Source organism: Malus sylvestris, chromosome 6 (genome assembly GCF_916048215.2).
Source record: "Malus sylvestris chromosome 6, drMalSylv7.2, whole genome shotgun sequence".
NCBI classification, from domain to species: Eukaryota; Viridiplantae; Streptophyta; class Magnoliopsida; order Rosales; family Rosaceae; genus Malus; species Malus sylvestris.
In genome coordinates, this window is record NC_062265.1 from 23,384,868 (window position 1) to 23,405,701 (window position 20,834).

Consider the following 20,834-nt stretch of genomic DNA (forward strand, 5'->3'; position numbering starts at 1 on the left):
TTTACCCTTTATAGTCTTCTTTTGTGTCTTGCTTTATCCCATTTCATCAACTAAGTTGAAGGAAGCGTTATGTTCCGTTGATGTGGCATTAATTCTTTACTCTTTTCAACTCGTCTTCACATTTTGGACTTTTGAAAACCGCAAAATAATCCTAGGATGCAAAACAACAAACTAAAAGCCCAGCCAAATTTACCCCAAATTCTTTCCCTGACCCTAAGCGGCTTAATTTCCCCAAATCTTCATTAAAACTCCCAATTTCTTTAATATGTTCCTGTATCCAGTGTTGAAACGACCAAAGAGCTTATGCCATGTCAATAAACCTTATGTTTTTCTCAACTCAGTTGACGAAATATGGTAAAGTGGGACGCAATAGAATAGCACAAGAGGTAAAGTGAGACATAATAGAGTGTAAAGGGTCAAGTGAGTTTTTGTGTAGAGTACAAGGGCATAGCTAAAACTAAGTATGAACTAAACCTAAAATCGATATTGTCACTAATATGTTTCCTATTGGACATATTATTGAGGATTTTAAAGCTTTGTTGCTGAGGATCACTGAGGCTTCCTATACTCACGTACGTCGTCAAGCAATAAAGTAGTCCATCGCCTAACCTGCTATGCATGCACTTACTGTTGTTAGTCCTTATCTCTGGTTAGATACCCCTGCTGGCTTTATCTCCGATGTACTACTGGAGGATGATCATTCATTGTAATTTAACTTACTCTTTTGTTCTCCTTTGGGTTTTTCCCCTTTTTGCAATGCAATGCTATCGTTTTCATAAATAAATTAATATATATATATATATATATAACCCTATAATCACATGACACTTGTCACAATTCCATCCTTTGATGCTTTTACTAACATCCCCTCAAGTTCATGATTAGAGCATTGATGCATGAGATTGTGACAATGTGTTTCAAAAACGAATGTACTAATAATCCTTCGTAAGAATATCAGCTGTTCAGTTTGGAAGAGACAATTGAACATAAAGATGCTTCTAAATGCACGTCAAAATTGATACATAATTAGTATATGGCAGTGACATCCAATCCCAGAGGCTTTGAATTTGCTTATGGAAAGGTGAGTAATATGCTTATCACTTTTTTTCACATCCAGCTAGCCGATCAGGTTACTGCATAATTATCATGATCATAAAAAGTATATATGCATGTATGGAATCCATTTTTAATTTTATTAAATATCTGTTAGCTACATATAGGAATCAATTCACTTCCAGAACCAACAATTTCTTAATTATTTTTGTCAATATTTGGAGAGAATGTTTGAGTACGTACTCTAATTAAACACCACACATATACGTATATGCCATTTATATACACACGTTCATGAGAAGTATCCATAACTTGCTTGACTACGTACCCTAAGATTCAGCATTACACACGTTGCCAAGAGATGAGTCGAAGGGGGAGGCTGGCTTTTGCCTCTTCGTTTTACATCCAGGTTTCCCGCTGCATATGTAATTTGGCTTGGTACATTTTACATGTATGGAATCTTTTCACTACAAGTCAAAGTGAACTGAATATATTTGGTATTTCTATGAATTTCATTCATGAACTACCCACTTTCAAATTTCTAGTGAGGGAAGATATGCTTTTTCTTTGAGTAATTGAATTTTTTTGTTTCCCAAAAGGAGTTAGTGATGGTAATATATGTGAAATGAAATTAGTCATTTAGTAGTTAATTAGGATAAACATATATACAGTTGTAAAATGAAGGTGGACTAATGGAAATTTTTTGTATGATATTAAAATACAAACACTTGCATGTATAATTGATTCACGTATTATAACATAAATAGACACAAATGAGAAAAGGAATAGACCAGATAGCTTAAAAATAGAAGTAAGAAAAATGAATCATATCAACTAGTCCACCCCCTCCCCCCACCCCACCCCCGGGGGATCTGATTTCTTACTTTTAAGTATTTAATTAGGAATTTAAAGAAAAAAAATTGCACCCTTTAGATTCTTTACATGTAAACGTAGTGAAATTAAGAATCAAAATAATTCTTATTCATACTCTTTGTAAGTAAACATGCATATCCTTAATAACCAAACACGTAATAGAATAATATGAATCTATGCTTAAACCACGTTGGATTTCAAAACCAGAAAATAATTAATCGGGCTAATGACAACAAAGGAAGCTAGGGTATTGTATACTGATATGTGCATGTGAATATGTGAAAGAGTCAAGAGTGAAGTGTGAAGTGGTACATGCACTGATGCACATGAAAAATGTCAGGGTCTCTCAAACTTTGTTGAAAAGTAGAAGTGGTACCACCACATCTGCCATGCCCCTTTTATTACCTTAACTAAATAGAGCAGCTGCAGCTGCGACTCCAGGGCCACCATTTCCTGTTCCTGCTCAAATTATAGGAGGAAGGAATCTCTCTTCTTTCCTCTCTTATTGGCATGTATTTCTTCTTTTCTTTTCTTTTCTTATATGTGGTGATCACTTGTTTGGCCTTGTTTCATAAACTCATAGTCTTATATACACTTGGCCTCTCTTCTTAAACCCAAAAAAGCCCATGTTAATGCAGACTAAAACGAGTTTAATCGTCATTAAAGCGCTATATTTGAGACATGGTATGATGGGGTGTAAATCTTATATAGGTCATGAGAGGATGAACTAGGGAAGAAGTTGAACCCTTATGGCATTATCATCAATAAACGTGATTGGAAGGGAATTCTATTGCATTTTCTTTTAATTCATAAATATAACTTAGTTAGAGATTTACAGTTCAAGTGGTTAACATGCATCCGATGTTATGTTAAGTTGTATTCTCAGTATCCCTTGAAACACCAAAAATTAAATATAAATATATAAAAACGCTTATTTTATCATTATAAAGAGAAAAACTCTTACGTGTAAACTTATGAATGGAACCTAGTATGCTAGTTCTAGAACTTAAATTAGTGGACTACGTAGCATCTCAAACTTTCATATGCATATCAAAAACCATACAACTCTCACTGGATAAAAAGCCAGAAACCAACGAAAACGAGCTCTATTTTGGCCGGTCTCAGTCTACCAAATCTTGATTTAAACAGTTAACTCAATTAAAAGAATGGTTTAAGAAGGTGAGAACTCACTGGATCCGAGAGAGAGAGAGAGAGAGTCAATTCTCACAACTCCAAAATTACAATTCTCAAACAAATCTTCCTAGATTTTTACCAGCAATATTACTATTTAATTATTTTAGTTAACCCATAATCACACCCCAATTAACATACAGCCACAGAAGCTCCCGTACTAACTCATTTCCTGTTCGCACTCTCTAAACTTGATCTTCTCTTTCTGCTACATTAAGCAAGCTCTTGATTTTTCTCCACTAGTCTCACTTCTTTTGCAGATCTAAGCACACTGGCCTGACAAAAACAACACAGAAAAACAAAAGTTAAATCAGACCCAGAACAGAAATACACAAACACTAATCAACAATTAATGGCGCATTATTAATTTTACAAATTAACCAGACCTGGTCCTCAGTAATTTCCACAGAAAACCCATCAACAATGACGAGAGACAATGTCTTCTTGTAGCTTCCTGGGTCAAGGGTTCTTGCCAACAACTGGTCATGCTTCCGGCTTAGGAATAAATCTAGCTCATTTGCTCCTCTCTTTGTTCTATATATATAAACAGATAATTAGCATAACTTATTTGTATGATGAAAAATATACAATGAAATGAGTGGTAAAGATAAGTTTATAGTACTAACCGATCAGCTCGAAGGCGTTGGTACTGAGGATCATAGTTCATGAAAACAAAATATGACTCGCTTTTTGTACCTTCCATTTGCTTCTAGTCTGTCTTTCTAGAGAGTTTGTTCTTCTACTAGGGTTATATATTGACTCGTATACGATACAATATGGCCTTCAGCTACTTCTGAATGATATGGTTATTTATACATGAAGTCTGACATTTTCTTTTTCATTTGGGATGCCCAAGTGTACTTCTAAGATAAAATTATTGGGTAACTATTATTGTGCGAATGGTGAAACTTCAACTTCTTCTAATATATTTTCAGTTATTTTATATGTTTTAAACGAGTCTCATAATCTCATGGATCCCTGTTATTTGAAAGTGATACAAAAAATGGTTTGGGAAAACAGTACATTTGGAAAAAAAATGGGGAAGAAATTGATATATATCTACAGTATCTATTGGCAGACTGCATGCCTTAGCAAGTAATGGGAATCCTTCTATGGCTACATCAAAGGAAATGCTATCATTCACACTTGGAAATTTCTCACCTAGTGTTTGAAAAAACGTTTTTGAAATGTCGGCCACACGCTTGCGGGATAAAAGTCAACACTTTTTTTTTATTACTAAACAAGTTTTTTGGCAGAACATTTGCAAACCGTATATTTTATATTTATATACAGTGTTAGTTAGCAATTAGTAGTGTAGACTAGCACGAAGCTGAAAGGCAGTACCTGTTCATTTTTAAGAATTTAGAAATCGATTCATGACATAGAATAAAGATTAAAGAGAGAATCACTAAACCAACTTAGTCTACCACTGACTTATTCGTATTAATATAGCCTGACTTGGAAGTCAAAGATCCATATAGTAAGTAATCACAATTGAATATACAATCCATTATCTGTTCAAAAGAAAAAAGAACTTTTGTTCACCTATTGGATACCAAGTTCCCCAAATGTATGCTACAGTATTTTAATCCATCAATTAATTATTGTGCTTTTGTGTGTATATGCACGTGCGCCTCATGTTTGTGTGTATAATTGTTCTTTGATCTCATTTTATCTTTTATGAAATTGGATTTGTCTCACCCTATTTAAGTCCACGGTGGCAGAAATTTGAGAGTTTTAGAGGTTTAGGGAAGTTTGAAAATTTCATACCTTGCAACAACAATGGCTCATCTCTGCCATCATGGTATGAAATGTCCAAACCCTTTTAGTTAAAGTTTATGGACAAAATTCACATAAATGGGGTAAAATAGCTCGATTTTGGCAATTCCAGAGAACAAAGCGAGATAAACCTAGTTGTAGAATGTAAAGTGAGACCTTGAGACATTTTTAGGGGCAAATCGATAAATAAGCCTAAAATTATATGTACAAGCAAAGATCAAATCCCTGAATGCTACGCCATCAAATCCTAAATGCAACACTTTCTTTAAAGTTAAAACTCTAGTCGCAATTAACCTAAGTGCAGAATCGTAAAATATAGAAAATTGATACAAAACGAACAACTTAATTTGACAAGAAAAGGAGTTGGGTGCAACTATATATTGAAAGATTAACTAATTAAGTACTAAACCAACATATAATAATGAATATGAACGGAAAAAAAGGACCTCATATCTTAGGCTATATTTGGATGAGGAATTTTCAAGTGTCGAAGAGTTGAGGTCAAGTTAGAAAGGAATTGATCATAAAATTATAGAAGGAAGTATGTACACTAGTCAAGTGGTGATAAAAGAGGAATAAAATGAGGTTATGGGATTCTAGTTGCTACATAACCAACATAAATATAACGATGCGTCGTGGGAGTTAATAGCGGCAAAATGGCAAAACGAAAAAAACCTAAAAGCGGCATTTTGTAATGGTCATGGAGGTCTATTCTTATCTCTTATAACTAATTTTTAGTTGGAACTCAACTCACCCTAACATAACTTTACGGTATTGTTCTTGAAAAATACCGCTACTAATATGCCAAACAGTGTGCATTGTATTTACACATTATCTAGCTGGTATGAGGCGGTAATAGATAAGACAGAGTAATGTAAAATATGTATATTTTTAATGAACGAGCTATAGGGATCGGTTTTCGAAGTCATGCATGTCACAGATGCCAAGCAGAACATGCGCAGATTTAGCTTCCATGTGATCGATGATGTGTGTTGGAATTGGTCAAGTCAAGAGTGTGAAGTGCAAAGGATTCTCATTAAGATATATCGTTTTTTCTCTTATTATTATTCTAAGTTAACATTAAGATAAGGAAATAGGGTTTGAAACAATCAAAGAAAAAAACAAAAAAAAAACTAGAGAGAAGAACTATTCACTCGAACAATTCACCACCACTTCATGGTTTTTTGGTTACAAATATAAGTGTTGATGCTTTCATTATATCCATTGTCACTCATCACCTTCATTACCACTGATCTTGTATTGTTCTTCTCCGTCTAATTTAGATATTTGACGATTATTCTGTAGCATAATTAATTTCGTTGATTGTTTTACTTTCTTATTGTATCCCTTAATTGTATCATTGAGTAAATAACTGAATTCCACTAACCATTCTGCATTTTAGAGTTAGCATGGTACCAGAACCACATTTCATGTCCTTACAGGTCCCACATTTTAGTACATTTCACTTTTAATGGTCAAGATTGCGTTGAGCTATTGACAAAAAACATACAAAAAGAAAAAAAAATTATTTCGGTAAATAAAGGTGCAAGTTAAGAAATGTTTTGACGCAATTGGCTCTCTACCACAGTAGTGGCGAGAAGTGTTGCCCTTGCACTACGGCGTGGGTTCAAATCTCATTGTGCTTATAGATTGAACAACAAACTCTCTGGGAATTTATTTTCTTTGTCATTAAATACCCTAACAAAAACTTGAATGTCTGTGTGTTGTCGATCATAAGATTGTGAGGTTATATATACTTATTTTTCTGATTCATGCTAGCCATTTCTCAATTTCCTCCCAATTGGAAAGAATACATTTAAGTATTGTTTATGTCAATTGCGATCTGGTACTGCATGCATATACGATCGGTAGTGATGAAAAAAAATTATAGTGTTCTAAAAGAACTTCGATTGGTCTTAAATTTTTCAAAAGAAAAGATAAAGCACTACTTTGACCACCAAAATATAAAAGAACTTCACTGATGAAAGAAGTTGAATTACTATGGCTGTACCACCATATTCCCACCAACAGTACTAGGAGAATTCCTGAATCAGAAAATTTTGTTAGATTCAATTATCATTAAAAACGAATTTAAACTGCGATAGTGATAGTTTATTGTGAGATTTAGCCTATTTCACCACCCATTTAATATAGAGAATAACATTTGTCCAAAAAAAAAAAGTACTAATGCAATTTAGTCAACATTTAAAATGTCATCTTAACCGTTCAAATAAAGTTAATCTAATGATTAAAAGCATGTGTAAAAGTAAGTGTTAAAAAATTTGTCCCTTCATCCCAACTCTATATATATATATATATATTATTCTGGGGCAATGCAAGTGGGGCAAATGCCACGTACATGAACGTACGTACATGAATAATATCACAGCAACTGCTCATATTCTGCCAGAAGCGGTACGTGAAAACTGCAAGATGAAGGGGTCACCACCAAACGAACGACCTCCATGTGCCAACCATAGAGCGTGTAACAGGGTGAGTAGGCGGGGCACCATTTTGAGATTCCTCAGCACAGAAAGAGAGAGAATGGGAGGTACACAGAGTCGAGGGCATAAATCCGCGAGATTTTGTATAATGCTTCGAAGTATCTCTATATTGTTTTGAAGTACCTTACAATTTTTACGATCTGCAATATATATGTGATGGAGCGTGAACTGATGGAGACAGAGAGTCCTACTATACTAACTCGTGTGTTTGCTGTCAGTCACGTGGTGTGGTGGTGACTGGTGTCAGGTGAGTGGTCCTTTCCTAACCTCTGATCATCGATAGACTTTTCTGGTCCAAGACCCAGACCAACCCACACGTGAGGTAGATGGAATGCATGAGTTGTGTTTTAATTTGAATTTGAATTTTGCAAGCATCAACAACATTGCGTGAACGACAGACTACCAATTTATATTTATATTTGCAAAGCACATCTTTATTTATAAACTTATACCTTCATACATAATCCAACAGGACCAACACCTTAATTTGTAACTAATATTGTAGAGGAAGTTCCTAGAAAGGAGAGGTGTGGTGCTCTATCGTCGAGAGAGGTTTGACGTCGGTCTGTCGTCTGAGATTTGACAGGTTAGGTTTTTAGCTCGAAATGTTTGGTCGCGACTCCGGTGACTTTGCTCGGCCCTCGCGGTTTGTAGGGGAGGCCGTGAGTGAAGAAGCTCCTCTGGCGGCTAATGGGTAGTTTGCCTCATTGAGGAGATCTGGATATGGTGGAGATCTGAGAGTAGATCTGGTGTCTGTGGAAGGCGTTAGAGGAGGTGGCCACTTGGGGGTGAGGGGGTGTGACTGGGGTGCGGCTCTTCTGATCTGCCATGGCTGGGGGAAGTCCGAGGGTAAATCTGGAGGAGCTGGGGTTACGATTTGGGACCAACCTTATCCTGTCCGAGAAAGAACAGGGAGGCGTATGCATTGAGAGAAAGGATGTCGAAGGTGCATTGTTGGGGTTTCAATACACTGTGATTGCAAAAGTTCTCACTGCCAAGGAGGTGAAAGGCGACGTTTTCGTTGACTGCTTTATGTCTCTCTGGCGCGGGCCTGAGGGGGTCTCGATTAGGGAGATTGGAGATCGGAGCTTCCTCGCTCGATTTGCGGGACAATGGGATCTACAACGGGTGGTCGATGCCGACCTGCCTTGGATGTTCAAAAATGACCTTGTAATGGTGGCGGATCAAACGGAGAAGGGGCTGAACAGATGGACCCCTCTCTCCCTAGGGGTGTTTTGGGTCCAGTTGCATAATGTCCCGGTGCTCAGTATGACTCAAGCGGTAGCTGAATCAATAGGTGGTTTGATGGGTACGGTTCGATTGGTGGACAAAACTGGGAGTCGTGATTGCATTGGACGATTCCTTCGGGTGAAAATTGGATTCAATGTTCGTGAACCCCTAATGAGAGGGACCTTTGTGACCTTCCCTGATGAAGGCAAGATCTGGATTGATTTTAAGTATGAATCGTTTCCTAACTACTGCCTCATTTGTGGAATGTTAGGACACCCTACTAGGATCTGCAAGGAAAGCCTGGATGATAGAACAGGTGCTGAGGAATGCCCAGAGATGAGGAAATAGGCCTTTGCGTTCTGTGGGTTGGATGCAGTGTCGGACCTGAGAGGCAACCCGCTGGGAGCTGGCTCCAAGAATAGGGCATCATCTGGGTCTAATGGTGGGAAGAACGGTTCGGACCGGTGGAAGGATGAAAGAAGCGATGAACCGGGTGGGGGTAGACGATTCGGGCGATCCTCAACGGCGTCAGGTATAAGATGTCACCCTCAGCAATTTGCTAGTAGATCTCAGAGTGGCAGTGAGTGCACCGCCTAGTTGGAGGAGGAAGTTATTGACACTGCAACATCACCAAGTAAACCCCGATGGTCGTCAAACAAAACTAGACACAGCGACAATAAGCTTGCTGGGAAAGTCAGACGTCAACGGTTAGCTGAAGAGGAAGCGAGGACTGCGAGAGAACTAGATTTTGATACAGGCTTAATTGGGCCGGGGAGAGCGGTGGCCGTGTGAGCGGAGCACGTGGTACTCAACGACCACTACGAGCAGGAGGGAAGGGTGGACACAGTCAGTGTGACACTGAATGGAGGTTTTACTTTTGACCTTATTCTTGTGCCTATTGTTGATGAGGATGGTGACAGTGTGAGTGTTGGTTGGAAGAAAAAGATCGATGGTCGAGATTGTGTGTGTGTTAGTGACCTGGCTACGGATGATCATCCTTTCGAGCTGGAAGCTATCATAGAAGCTGTGATGAAAGAGAACAAAGGTAAAAAGAGAGTATACATAGAGGTAGAATACGATGAGGTTAACCCTTGTGTGGAACCTAAAAAATCTAAGCTAAGGATGAAGTCATCTGTAGAGGCGGAGGAGACCAGCCGTGAGGGGTCTCCTAAGTCCCAATGAGGCTACTTACATGGAACTATCAGGGTATTGGGGGTGACCTGACAGTTGACAATCTGCTGGATCAGAATCGGCTCCACACCCCTAACATTGTGATTTTGTTGGAAACCAAGAATAAGAGCAGTCGTTATGGGTATCTCAAGAAACGTTTGGATTTGGAGTACATGCACGCAGTGGAACCTATGAGCATCGGGGGAGGTCCCTGTGTGTTCTGGCAGGATGCTTCCCAGGTAACTTTGGTGAAGTCTAAGGACTTTGTTATTGAAGTTAAAATTTGAGACGATCATAAGAAGTGTCACTGTTATTTGTTTCCTATCTATGCAAGCATTGATGAGAAAAAACGGCAGGACCAATGGGTGTACCTAAGCAGTTGGGTTGGAAATGATAGGGGAATGACTCTTCTCATCGGGGATTTTAATGACATTCTGTGTAATGATGAGAAAGAGGGGGCAACTACAGACCGACGTCTAGCATGCGTGACTTCAGAGAGTTTGTGGCTCAAAATGAGCTTATGGACCTGGGTTTTGTTGGCTACCCGTTTACGTGGCGGAACAACCAGGAGGCGAAGCCTATTCAGCAACGCCTGGACCGTGGTTTGGCTACAATGGGATGGCACGACCTATACCCTGAGACTACAATCAGGCACGTGGTTCTGGAAGAGTCTGACCATGCCCTACTATTTTTGTCCACGGAGAATGTGAAAGCTTGGAGGGGTAGAAAATTCTCATATGATGTACGATGGAGCAAAATGGAGGAGTGTCGGCAATTGATGGTAGAGGAATGGAGAGACAAGCACGGGGGGTCACACGTCTTCTGTTTTTGTGAAAAAACTGAAAGCCCTCAGACACAGCCTTAAGGAATGGTATAGGGGGAGAGGAAGGAACTCAAAGAAAGTTATCGAGCAGTTGAAAGCTGAGATCAGAGCGGCTTATATGTCTACCGACTTCGCCTCGGATGAGGTTAAGTTTAAGGAGAGAGAGCTCAAGGCCGCCCACCGAAACGAAGAAACTTACTGGCGGGTGAAGTTGCGTGCCCAATGGCTAAAGGAAGGCGACAAAAACTCTAAGTTCTTCCACGCGCAAACGCTTAAAAGAAGGAGATTCAACCAAATGAAGGGATTGAAGAACTTGAATGGAGTGTGGCAGGAGGACGATGCAGCGATTTGCTCAATCGCTACCTCTTATTTTACGGAGTTATTTAAGTCGAGCAGTCCTAGCCAAATTGAAGAGATTGGGGAATGCCTGGGACCACGGGTGTCTGCGGAGGACAACCTTGCTTTAATGGCAGCGGTGACTGAGGCGGAAATCAAAATGGCTGTCTTTCAAATCCCACCAACCAGGGCCCCGGGTCCAGACGGGTACTCTGGGTGTTTTTATCAGGATCATTGGGATACAGTGGGCAAGGATGTGGTAAAGATAGTCAAAGCTTTCTGGCATTCTGGTACTATTCTGAGGAAGCTTAATCATACCAACTTAGTGCTTATTCCTAAGGTTAAGTGCTCGAAGAACATGACGCAATACTGGCCTATTGCGCTACGTAATGTAATCTACAAAGTCATTGCCAAGGTTCTCACTAATCGGTTAAAACTGGTGATGCCAAAGGTGATATGTGATAACCAATCTGCCTTTGTGGCTGGGAAACAAATTCAGGATAACATCTTGGTGGTGCACGAGCTCCTACATTCCCTGCTTCACCAAAAAAAAGGTGAACAGACTGGCATGGCTATTAAGCTTGACATGGCTAAGGCGTACGACCGCGTGGAATGGGTGTTCCTTTTATCCATAGTGGCGAAATTAGGGTTCGCGCCTTTATTTTGCATTTGGATCAAGGAGTGTATTTCTATTGCCTCTTTCAGCATCCTAGTTAATGGAAACCCAACTGGGTTTATCCTGCCGGAGAGAGGGCTGCGACAAGGTGACCCATTATCTCCCTATCTCTTCCTGCTTTGTACTGAAGGACTCTCTATGCTCATTAGGAAATGGATGGAGTGGGGTGCTCTCCACGAGTTCAGAGTGTCGCCTAATGGGAACCCGATCTCGCACCTGTTTTTTACGGATGACTCAGTGTTATTTGGTCATGCCAGTGTGGTGGTGGCGAAAGGCATCATGGAGGTGTTACGGACATATGCCTGTGGCTCTGGTCAAGCTGTTAATCTATCCAAAAGCTCGATCTTCTTTGGCTCGAAGACCTCGAGCCGAGTTAGGAGGAAGATTGTGCATACCATGGGCATCCAATGTAAGATCGGGTTTGGTAGGTATCTAGGGCTGCAAGCCGATTTTGGTCACTCTAAAAAAGTTGTATTTGAAGAGGTACGGGACAGGCTTGAATCTCGGCTGGGGGGCTGGGCTTAGAAATTTCTATCTTAAGCGGGGAAGGAAGTCCTTGTCAAGGCAGTGGCAATGGCACTGCCAAACTATGCCATGAGTTGTTTTAAGTTACCCATTAGGGTATGTAGAGATCTTGAGAAAGCTATCCGGAATTTCTGGTGGAGAGGGAGCGAGCAGCGGAATGGTGTCCACTGGATTTCTTGGGAGCGGTTAATGAAGCAAAAATAGTTCGACAGCTTGGGTTTTAGAGATATCCAATGTTTTAACCTAGCTTTCCTTGCCAAGATTGGGTGGCGGCTGATCCAAAATTCGAAGTCGTTGCTTGCTACTGTTTTGAAGGAAAAATACTATCCAGGAAAAAGCTTTACTGAGGTGGGTAAGGGTAGGAACACGTCTTGGGGATGGAAGGGTATCTTTGAAGCCCGTAAGGTGCTCCTGCAAGGCTTGCGGTAGAGGGTAGGTGACGGGGCCTATATCAACATCAGGGAGGACCCTTGGTTTCCTCGACCATCTACCTTCAAGGTTAAGCCACTGGTGAACTTGCAAGCTACTTTGGTGAGTGATTTAATTGACCCAGGGTCTAACTCTTGGAGGAATGATTTGATTTCGGCAAGTTTTTATCGGGATGATGTGGGCCCGATCCTAAGCATTCCCTTAAGCAAGACTGGGTGCCGTGACAGGATAGTGTGGCATCACAATGCGAATGGGGATTATTCGGTTCGATCGGGGTACGGGGTGGCTATAAACCTTATGGAAAATGGAGCTTTGGGGAAGAAAGGTCGTGGGTTTACCAGCGAAAAACCAAAAAATTGCCATGCTTGGAACTTGATCTGGAAGTTGAAGGTACCCAATAAAATTAAAATTTTTATCTGGCGGTGTTGTAACAATGCACTGGCTGTTCTTCGTAATCTGAAGCGGCGACATATGAGAGTGGACAACGTCTGTGGAGTGTGTGGTGCTGTGGATGAGTCGGAAAATCATCTCTTTTTCCGATGTAACCTTAACCACCTGTTTTGGTTCTGCTTTCTGCTCCAGTTGAACTCATTTGACCTGGTAAGCGCTGACTTCCTAACTAGCTGGGAGATGTTCTGGTCTTGGGTTAAGGGAAGGGATAATGCGGAGGAGATTATGCAGGAGTTTGCCTTTGGGTTATGGAGACTGTGAAAAAATAAGAACGAGGTGGTTTTTAATGGTGTACACCGGCAGCCTTTGGAGGTTTTGGAGACTTGGAGAAGGAACATCTCTGAATTCAGAGACGCCACACTTAGTGCGACTGAGGGAGATCATCCCAGGTGTCGACCGATGACCTTGTCCTTGGATCGTGAGGTAGTCGATGGGAGAAGCCGGCTTTCGGGGTCCTCAAGGTCAATACTGACGCCTCGTGGTGCAAGACTACACTCCGCACGGGGGTAGGATGGGTCTGCCGTGATTTTACGGGGCTACTTCATGGAGCGGGTGGCTCGGGATCTGAGATGTGTCACTCTGCGGCTGCTGGGGAAGCTTGTGCAATTAGGACTGCTCTCTTGGCTTGCATTGATTACGGGTTTGATAATGTTGTTATTGAATCTAATGCCAAAGTGATTATTCAAATGCTTAGGAATGAACTGCCTCATGATTTCAGTCTTGAATGTATTCTTGGTGATATTGAGGTTCTAGCACGTAAGATGATGTCTGTTTCATTCTCTTTCGTGCCTAGAGAGGGCAATCTTGCTGCTCACTAGGTTGCTAAGTTTGTTTTCAAGAAGGGTCGGGATTTTGGGTGGGACTGTATTGGGCCTGAATTTTTTTTTAACACCCTAACCCAGGATGTAAATCTCTCTATTCGCATCTAATATATTTCTATCTTCGGGGAAAAAAAAAACACCTTAATTTGTATTTTGCCAAAAGAACACAGAAACGGAGACGTTGACAGTCGTTATGGGTAAAATTGGACATATATATGGAATACTTTGGTAAAATGAATGAACCTTGTAAGACAGACAGGGGGAGAGAGAGAGAGCGAGAGAGGGAAGGAAACTAGAACGCCCGCAATAGGGTTTGGGTTTGACTTAGAAGAGAGAATTCAAAATGAAAATGGTTGCGTTCGCTCCTTTTATTTAACAACTCTTATTTTCCAGTCATAAATTTGCCTATGTTTAATCAGGTTAGGTGCCAAATGGGTTTATCAACCAAGTAAACACGTGAGAGATAGCCTTGATTCAGGGGAGGCTTAGTGCCACATGTCCATATTTCAGTGTGCTGCAAAGTCGGGCCCTAACAATTGTTATCATAGCTAGATGTGGGTCAACTTTGGTTCAGACATGCCGATCGGATTGATAGGTGCTGTATTGTGAAGGCGCAAGAGAAGCCTAAAGTGATGAGTTTCATAGTGACAATTGTAAATCCCATTTGGGGTCAAGTCAAGAAAATTTTACGTATATGTACCCATTGGCGAAGTTAGGATTTGCCTAGAGGAGGGACGAATTTCAGAAGAGTACAAGGTTCAATTGAAGCAGTTGCTTTCACATTGGAGAGTGCAAAGTTTTGAGTCAATATTCATAGCAGAAAATAGTTTTTCCACCAAAATGGTTGTAAGCAATAATATCAAAACCAATGTCAGAAGCTTAAATTGGTTAGAATTAGATCCTAAAAATGTTAGGCTCTAATCAAACAATGGACTGGGACCTAGCAGCTATAGGTGCCTAGGCAAGATCTAGGCAGGAGCCTAGATGGTTTAAATTATCGTAAAATAAGCATTAAACAATATTTACATTGTTTTTAAAAAGTATTACAATATTTATAAATAATGTGAGAGTTTAAGATAAATACGGTGGGAGTCTTAAAAGAGAAAATAAAAATACATACAAGAATTCAAAAGAGAGAAAAAAAAAAAAAAAAAAGGGAGGGGGGAATGGGTAAACAAAGAAGTGGGGCACAAAGATAAAGATCGGAAGAGAAGTGATGGGTCAACATAGTATTTTAAGAGAGAAAAAAAGTAAACAAATAGTCAGCAAGATAATACTTGGGTAAGTTGTCAATACCAAATTTTTACTGACTTATTAGGTGGCCCAATAATTGTCCAACACCTGTCTTTAAAACTCACACCCAAAAGAATATTGCCTAAGTCAATATGGTGCCAAAATTTGGGGTTTGTACAGCCTTAGTTCCCTCCATATATAACTGTTTGAAAAATGAATATTTAAATAAATTAAGGTCCAAAAAAATCTTGAAAACATATAGTCGTGAATGAAAGATTGGGTTTTTGCATAATTTCTACGTAAACAACATAAACACACACTAGTTTAACTTGTACTTCATCAACTATAGTTCTAGAAAATCAGGGCATACACCAAAATAAGTTCTAATAAGCTTAGAATTCAAGTTTGAGGTATCTCCAATTGGCAAACAAGTACTCATAATGCCCAAATTCAAGTCTCAAAACACTAAAGCATTCCCTATATGGACTTGCTTATATTAAAGCACAAGTCATTTACATCACGCACTTAAATCCTCTATGGTTTCCAAGTCTCTCTTCATAGGAGCTTCAGCCTATATTTCTTATATCTGTTGGTTATCGTAGAAGAAATGGGTTGTGATTCCATTGGCATGCTAGAGCTTGGTTGAGTTGTTGCTTTAATTTCGGAATTTGGTTGGCCTCTTGGTGCACTTTGAGCTTGGTTGGCCTCTTAGTGCACTTTTAGAGCTTGGTTGGCCTCTTGGTGCACTTTTAGACTTGGTTGGCTTCTTGGTGCACTTGGTTTATTTGTTGATGCATTTCCCGAGTAATTCATTGCTTGCTAATCTCTAAATTGTGCACCTGTTCCACTGGTTTGCTGCCTTCTATTTTCCGCTTCAATTCTTCAACAACTCTGGCCAAAATTATACATGAAATCAACTTCTCCTTTTCTTTTCATGACCTAACTCCAACTCAGCTACAAAAAAGTGCCTTTTACCTGTCCTACAAATTGATTCTAGTGAGCCCTAGAAAATGAATTGGAGAAAATATCCCTCCTCGTGACTGACATGTGATATGTTTTAACGGTAAAATGGATGAAAAGTAATTTAGGTGGTAGATTCCAGTAGTTAAGAGAATTCGGGTGGTTAAAATTAAAATTGAAAATTCAGATGGTATTGGTGCGCATGCTTCCAAGTTCAAGTGGTACTTAAGCACAATTCCCACTATAAAAAAATTCGAAAATTGAAATTAAGTGCCCCGTAAGACAATAGTTGACCTGTTTAAATACAACTTATGCCATTATTCACATTTATGCTGCCAATGTGTATTTCCCTTTCAAAATTCCTTAACACTGTTTAAATACGGTAAAACAACTTGGAATTTGCTTTAAACTCGGAAATTTATTACGATAAAGCAATTTTCCTCGTTTGGCAACTTGTAGCAATTTTCCTAGTTTCCCTCCTAATTTATTATTGGTTTAAAGATTATTTCTTGTTATGTTAATACCATTTTGATGCGTGACTTTATATCTTAAATTAATCTACTTTTTATGTTAGAAGCAATGAACGGATTCGATAGAAAAAATGTATGCATACAAAAGCCAAGTAGAAAGAAAGAGACCTAAGAAAATGAAAATAAAGTGGAAGAAAATAATAATTTGAGATGGAATATAGATAAGGAAAGTGTTAATTGGCTGACATATGTCGAGGACAAGTTTTTATAATTCTGATTCAGTCATATTGAGTGCTTAATTTATTATTCATATAACTGCTGATCATGTTTAGAATCGTGTGAAGTTTTAGAAAATGTTCTATGCAGTAATAAGTGATATACTAAGTTGAAATGGAGTTATTTGGGATGCAACCAAAAAGATGATAAGTGAAGATGAAGACTATGTATAGCAAGAGTGTGAATGTATGATATATTCATTTTTCTTTTTCTTTTGTGTGTGTGTGATATCCTTTTAATTCCTCTTATACTTATGATTTGCTTATTAACTTTTTTTTTTTAATGGTAGTCACATTGTCACTCCCTGATTATGAGATACGTCCAGGATCGACATGTGATACTATGATGTAGGAGTGCTAGGAAAATTAACAAGATATACAACAGAATCCTGAAACTGAAACTCAAAAATAAAGTATGCTACTGGGGTCTCTTTCACAATTATAAATAACAATTGTACAACAAAATACACATAACCCTTACCCGGGTACCATGCCTCGTAGGCACCCAAAAATGATAATCCAAAAGAAATGCGAGGAAAGGTACAAGGGTACCTAGTCAATCCAAGCACCATGATCTCTACACTGCTATCGAAGAAGCACCTCGTAGCAAATGAACCATTCCACCTACACAATTGCCTTTACACAGTGGGAATGGTGCATCGGGCAAGACAACAACTTCGATAAGTTGTGAAGCTATTGTGAGTGCCAATAATCCAACGTATGTGATGATCATAAAACAAGTGCATCAATCTCAGTTAGGAACATCATTCATAAAACCAAACTTTGTAAAGCCATAAACAAAATCACTAGAAAGCCTAAAGGAATCACACAAGCATCCATCAGCTTTCCTAGGTTGAACCGCACAGGGTCTCTTCCTCATTTTCACAAATACAAAACTAAGGTTAGCGTGACATAGTCCGATCAAGCTTCCAACAACAACAACAACAACAACAACAACAACAAAGCCGTTTCTCACTAAGTGGTGTCGGCTATATGAATCCTAGAATGCCATTGCGCTTGGTTCTGTGTCATGTTTTCAGTTAGATCCAAGTACTCTAAGTCTTTTCTTAGAGTCTCTTCCAAAGTTTTCTTAGGTCTTCCTCTACCCCTTTGGCCCTGGACCTCTATCACGCAGTCGCATCTTCTAACCGGAGCGTCAGTAGGCCTTCTTTACACATGTCCAAACCACCGTAACCGATCTTTCCTTCAATTTCGGCTACTTCTACTTTACCTCGAATATCCTCATTGCTAATCTTATCCTTTATCGTGTGCCCACACATCCAACGAAGCATCCTCATCTCCGCTACACCCATTTTATGTACATGTTGATGCTTCACTACCCAACATTCTGTGCCATACAGCATCGCCGGCCTTATTGATGTCCTATAAAATTTTCCCTTAAGCTTCAGTGGCATACGGTGGTCACACAACACACCGGATGCACTTTTCCACTTCATCCATCCAGCTTGTATTCTATAGTTGAGGTCTCCATCTAATTCTCTGTTCTTTTGCAAGATAGATCCTAGGTACGGTTGCTCTTTGGTATTTCCTGATCTCCGATCCTTACACTTAACTCATTTAGGCCTCCATTTGCACTGAACTTGTACTCCATATATTCTGTCTTTGATCAACTTAGGCAAAGACCTTTAGATTCCAACACTTCTCTCCAAAGGTTAAGCTTCGCATTTACCCCTTCTTAACTTTCATCTATCAACACTATACCGTCTGTGAAAAGCATACACCAAGGAATATCATCTTGAATATGTCCCGTTAACTCATCCATTACCAATGCAAAAAGGTAAGGACTTAAGGTTGAGCCTTGATGTAACCCTACAGTTATGGGGAAGCTTTCGGTTTGTCCTTCATGAGCTCTTACGACAGTCTTTGCTCCATCATACACATCCTTTATAGGTTGGATATATGCTACTCGTACTATTTTCTTCTCTAAAATCCTCCAAAGAATGTCTCTTGGGAACCTATCATACGCTTTTTCCAAATCTATAAAGACCATGTGTAAATCCTTTTTTCTATCTTTATACCTTTCCATCAATCTTCGTAAGAGATAGATTGCCTTTATGGTTGAGCGCCCTGGCATGAACCCGAATTGGTTGTCCAAAACTCGTGTCTCTTGCCTCAATCTATGCTCAATGACTCTCTCCCAGAGCTTCATTGTATGACTCATTAGCTTAATACCCCTATAGTTCATGCAATTTTGTACGTCGCCCTTATTCTTATAGATAGGCACCAAAGTGCTCTTTCGCCACTCATTTGGCATCTTCTTCGTTTTCAAAATCCTATTGAAAAAGTCTGTGAACCATGTTATACCCGTCTCTCCCAAGACTTTCCACACTTTAATCGGTATATCATCTGGGCCCATTGCTTTTCTATGCTTCATCTTTTTCAAAGCTACAATCGTCTCTCCCAAGCTTCCAATTCCTAAAATTCAGCATTCTAGTCTAACTCATAGAAACTTGATGATTCTAAGGATCTATTTCCTGATCAAATCAATAGAATTACGAAGTATGAGGTGTAATCCAGACCAACTCAACAAAATCTATAGGATGTAGAGTTCCAGACCAACTCAACGAAACCTAATAGGAAGGGGATTCCAGGCCAACTCAATGGAATCCTATAAAATATAAGGTTCTAGACCAACCCAACGAAATTGAATAGGAAGTGGGATTCTAGACCAACTTAATGGAATCTAAAGGAATATAGGGTTCCAAACTAGCTCAACGGAAACGAATCGGGTGTGGAATTCTAAACTAACTAATGGAATCCAATGAAATACAATGTTCCGGACCAACTTAACAGAACCAAACAGGATTCTAGGAATCTCTTTCTAGACCAATTCAATAGAACCAAATAGGAATCAGATTCCAGACCAACTCAATGGAATCCAAATGATAATAGTTTGATGTCACATATCCCTATAACATTGGGTTATTAGTCTTCTAATAGCCCTATTGTTTCACAATCACTTTAAATATATAGATCAAAACACATTTCATAAAATAGATCGATGACTGGATGTAAAAGCAGCACTTTAGTATAAAACATATTTTATAAATCCATGTCATATCCACTAAGTATATTTGCATGAGAATTTCATGGTTAATAATCATATCACATATATTAAAGTCACTCACCTGGAGTCCGCGCTATAGCACCCTATCCCAAGGATAGAGGTGCTCATATACGACTAGAGCCTATAATAAATCACAAGTCTCGTCTCACAATTCTAGTGATAAAATACTTGATTTTAGATTGTACAAGCCAATTATAGATTGTACAAGCCGATTACAAAGTGATTCATGTTAAGGTCCATAAACCTAAGTAGTCTAATTTGGAAGATCCATTCAATGAATTTATGATCCGTTAATTTCTAAGGGCAACACATTACTCCCACCACAACATATTACAATTCCATAACGATCTAGAGGTTGGATCTTTGCCTACTACAAAGGTTAAGTGGCAGTCAATTATGAAATTAAGTTCAAATAGTCAAATCTGGTCAAATGGATATCAAAAATAGACTCAGGGCATCAAAAATAACATACAAGACAATTACGTCCTCAAGCCACACATCAGTACCTCGCTAGAATTCAATCAATACCAAAATCAACCAAATAATACCAAAATGAAGCTCGTGAAGATTATAGTAATTTTTATACCTTCGATATAGTTTGGTTGTGGATGGAAGGCAATGAAAATGAAAAATCATCGTAAAATGCTTGGTTGGCCGGAAAATTCGCACCTTGCCGCACTGTTGTTACTGCACTAACTGATGATCGAGGCTTATGGATCTCCTTCTGTGTCATAGGCTGTTAATTAATGGTGGTGGTTGGCGTTGGGGTGAACGTAAACACAAGATTGCCGACTAGGAACTCAAAAAACCATCGAGCTTGACTTGCTAGAAAAGATTGCAAAACGGGGTGATATCTAGGTGGGTTTTGTTTGTGGGGTTAATAGGAGTCGAATGTGATGGTCACAACGGTTTTTATCGTTGTAGCACGCTGGAAAGGTCACCTAAAAA

At 39.2% G+C, this 20,834-nt stretch overlaps 2 protein-coding genes and 1 long non-coding RNA gene across 4 annotated transcripts in view; 1 reads left to right on the top strand and 2 right to left on the bottom strand.

Annotated features, from left to right (window-relative positions):
- Positions 1 to 3,062: 3,062 nt before the first annotated feature.
- LOC126627383 (subtilisin-like protease SBT2.5) lies at positions 3,063 to 4,008 on the bottom strand. 2 transcript variants are annotated; one of them, XM_050296857.1, is made up of 3 exons: positions 3,744 to 4,008; positions 3,504 to 3,651; positions 3,063 to 3,388 (listed from the first exon to the last, which is right to left on the bottom strand). In XM_050296857.1, exons 1-3 carry the CDS (start codon positions 3,818 to 3,820, stop codon positions 3,380 to 3,382), a joined length of 234 nt encoding a protein of 77 aa, XP_050152814.1. In that variant the 5' UTR covers positions 3,821 to 4,008; the 3' UTR covers positions 3,063 to 3,379. The 2 variants fall into 2 exon arrangements, with proteins under 2 accessions (XP_050152814.1, XP_050152813.1); XM_050296856.1 differs by having other exon boundaries at positions 3,063 to 3,393; positions 3,744 to 3,986.
- A 6,684-nt stretch (positions 4,009 to 10,692) lies between these two features.
- The window catches only part of LOC126627377 (uncharacterized), an 80,006-nt gene continuing 69,864 nt past the window's right edge, over positions 10,693 to 20,834 (top strand). The window contains exon 1 of the mRNA XM_050296848.1: positions 10,693 to 10,702. The gene's annotated coding sequence lies outside the window, so the exon portion shown is untranslated. The remainder of the gene's footprint in view (positions 10,703 to 20,834) is intronic.
- Positions 15,340 to 20,708, bottom strand: LOC126627384 (uncharacterized). Its single transcript, XR_007624988.1, has 2 exons — positions 20,473 to 20,708; positions 15,340 to 15,984 (listed from the first exon to the last, which is right to left on the bottom strand). It is a non-coding gene; the product is annotated as an uncharacterized LOC126627384 (long non-coding RNA).

What these genes read in the sequence shown, in the direction of transcription:
- LOC126627383 (XM_050296856.1), bottom strand. Translation starts at nt 3,820, where the DNA reads ATGGAAGGTACAAAAAGCGAGTCATATTTTGTTTTCATGAACTATGAT. An exon ending in CAACGCCTTCGAGCTGATCG is followed by an intron (nt 3,652 to 3,743) that starts GTTAGTACTATA and finishes TTATATATATAG; the next exon opens with AACAAAGAGAGGAGCAAATG. An exon ending in TGGAAATTACTGAGGACCAG is followed by an intron (nt 3,394 to 3,503) that starts GTCTGGTTAATT and finishes TGTTTTTGTCAG; the next exon opens with GCCAGTGTGCTTAGATCTGC.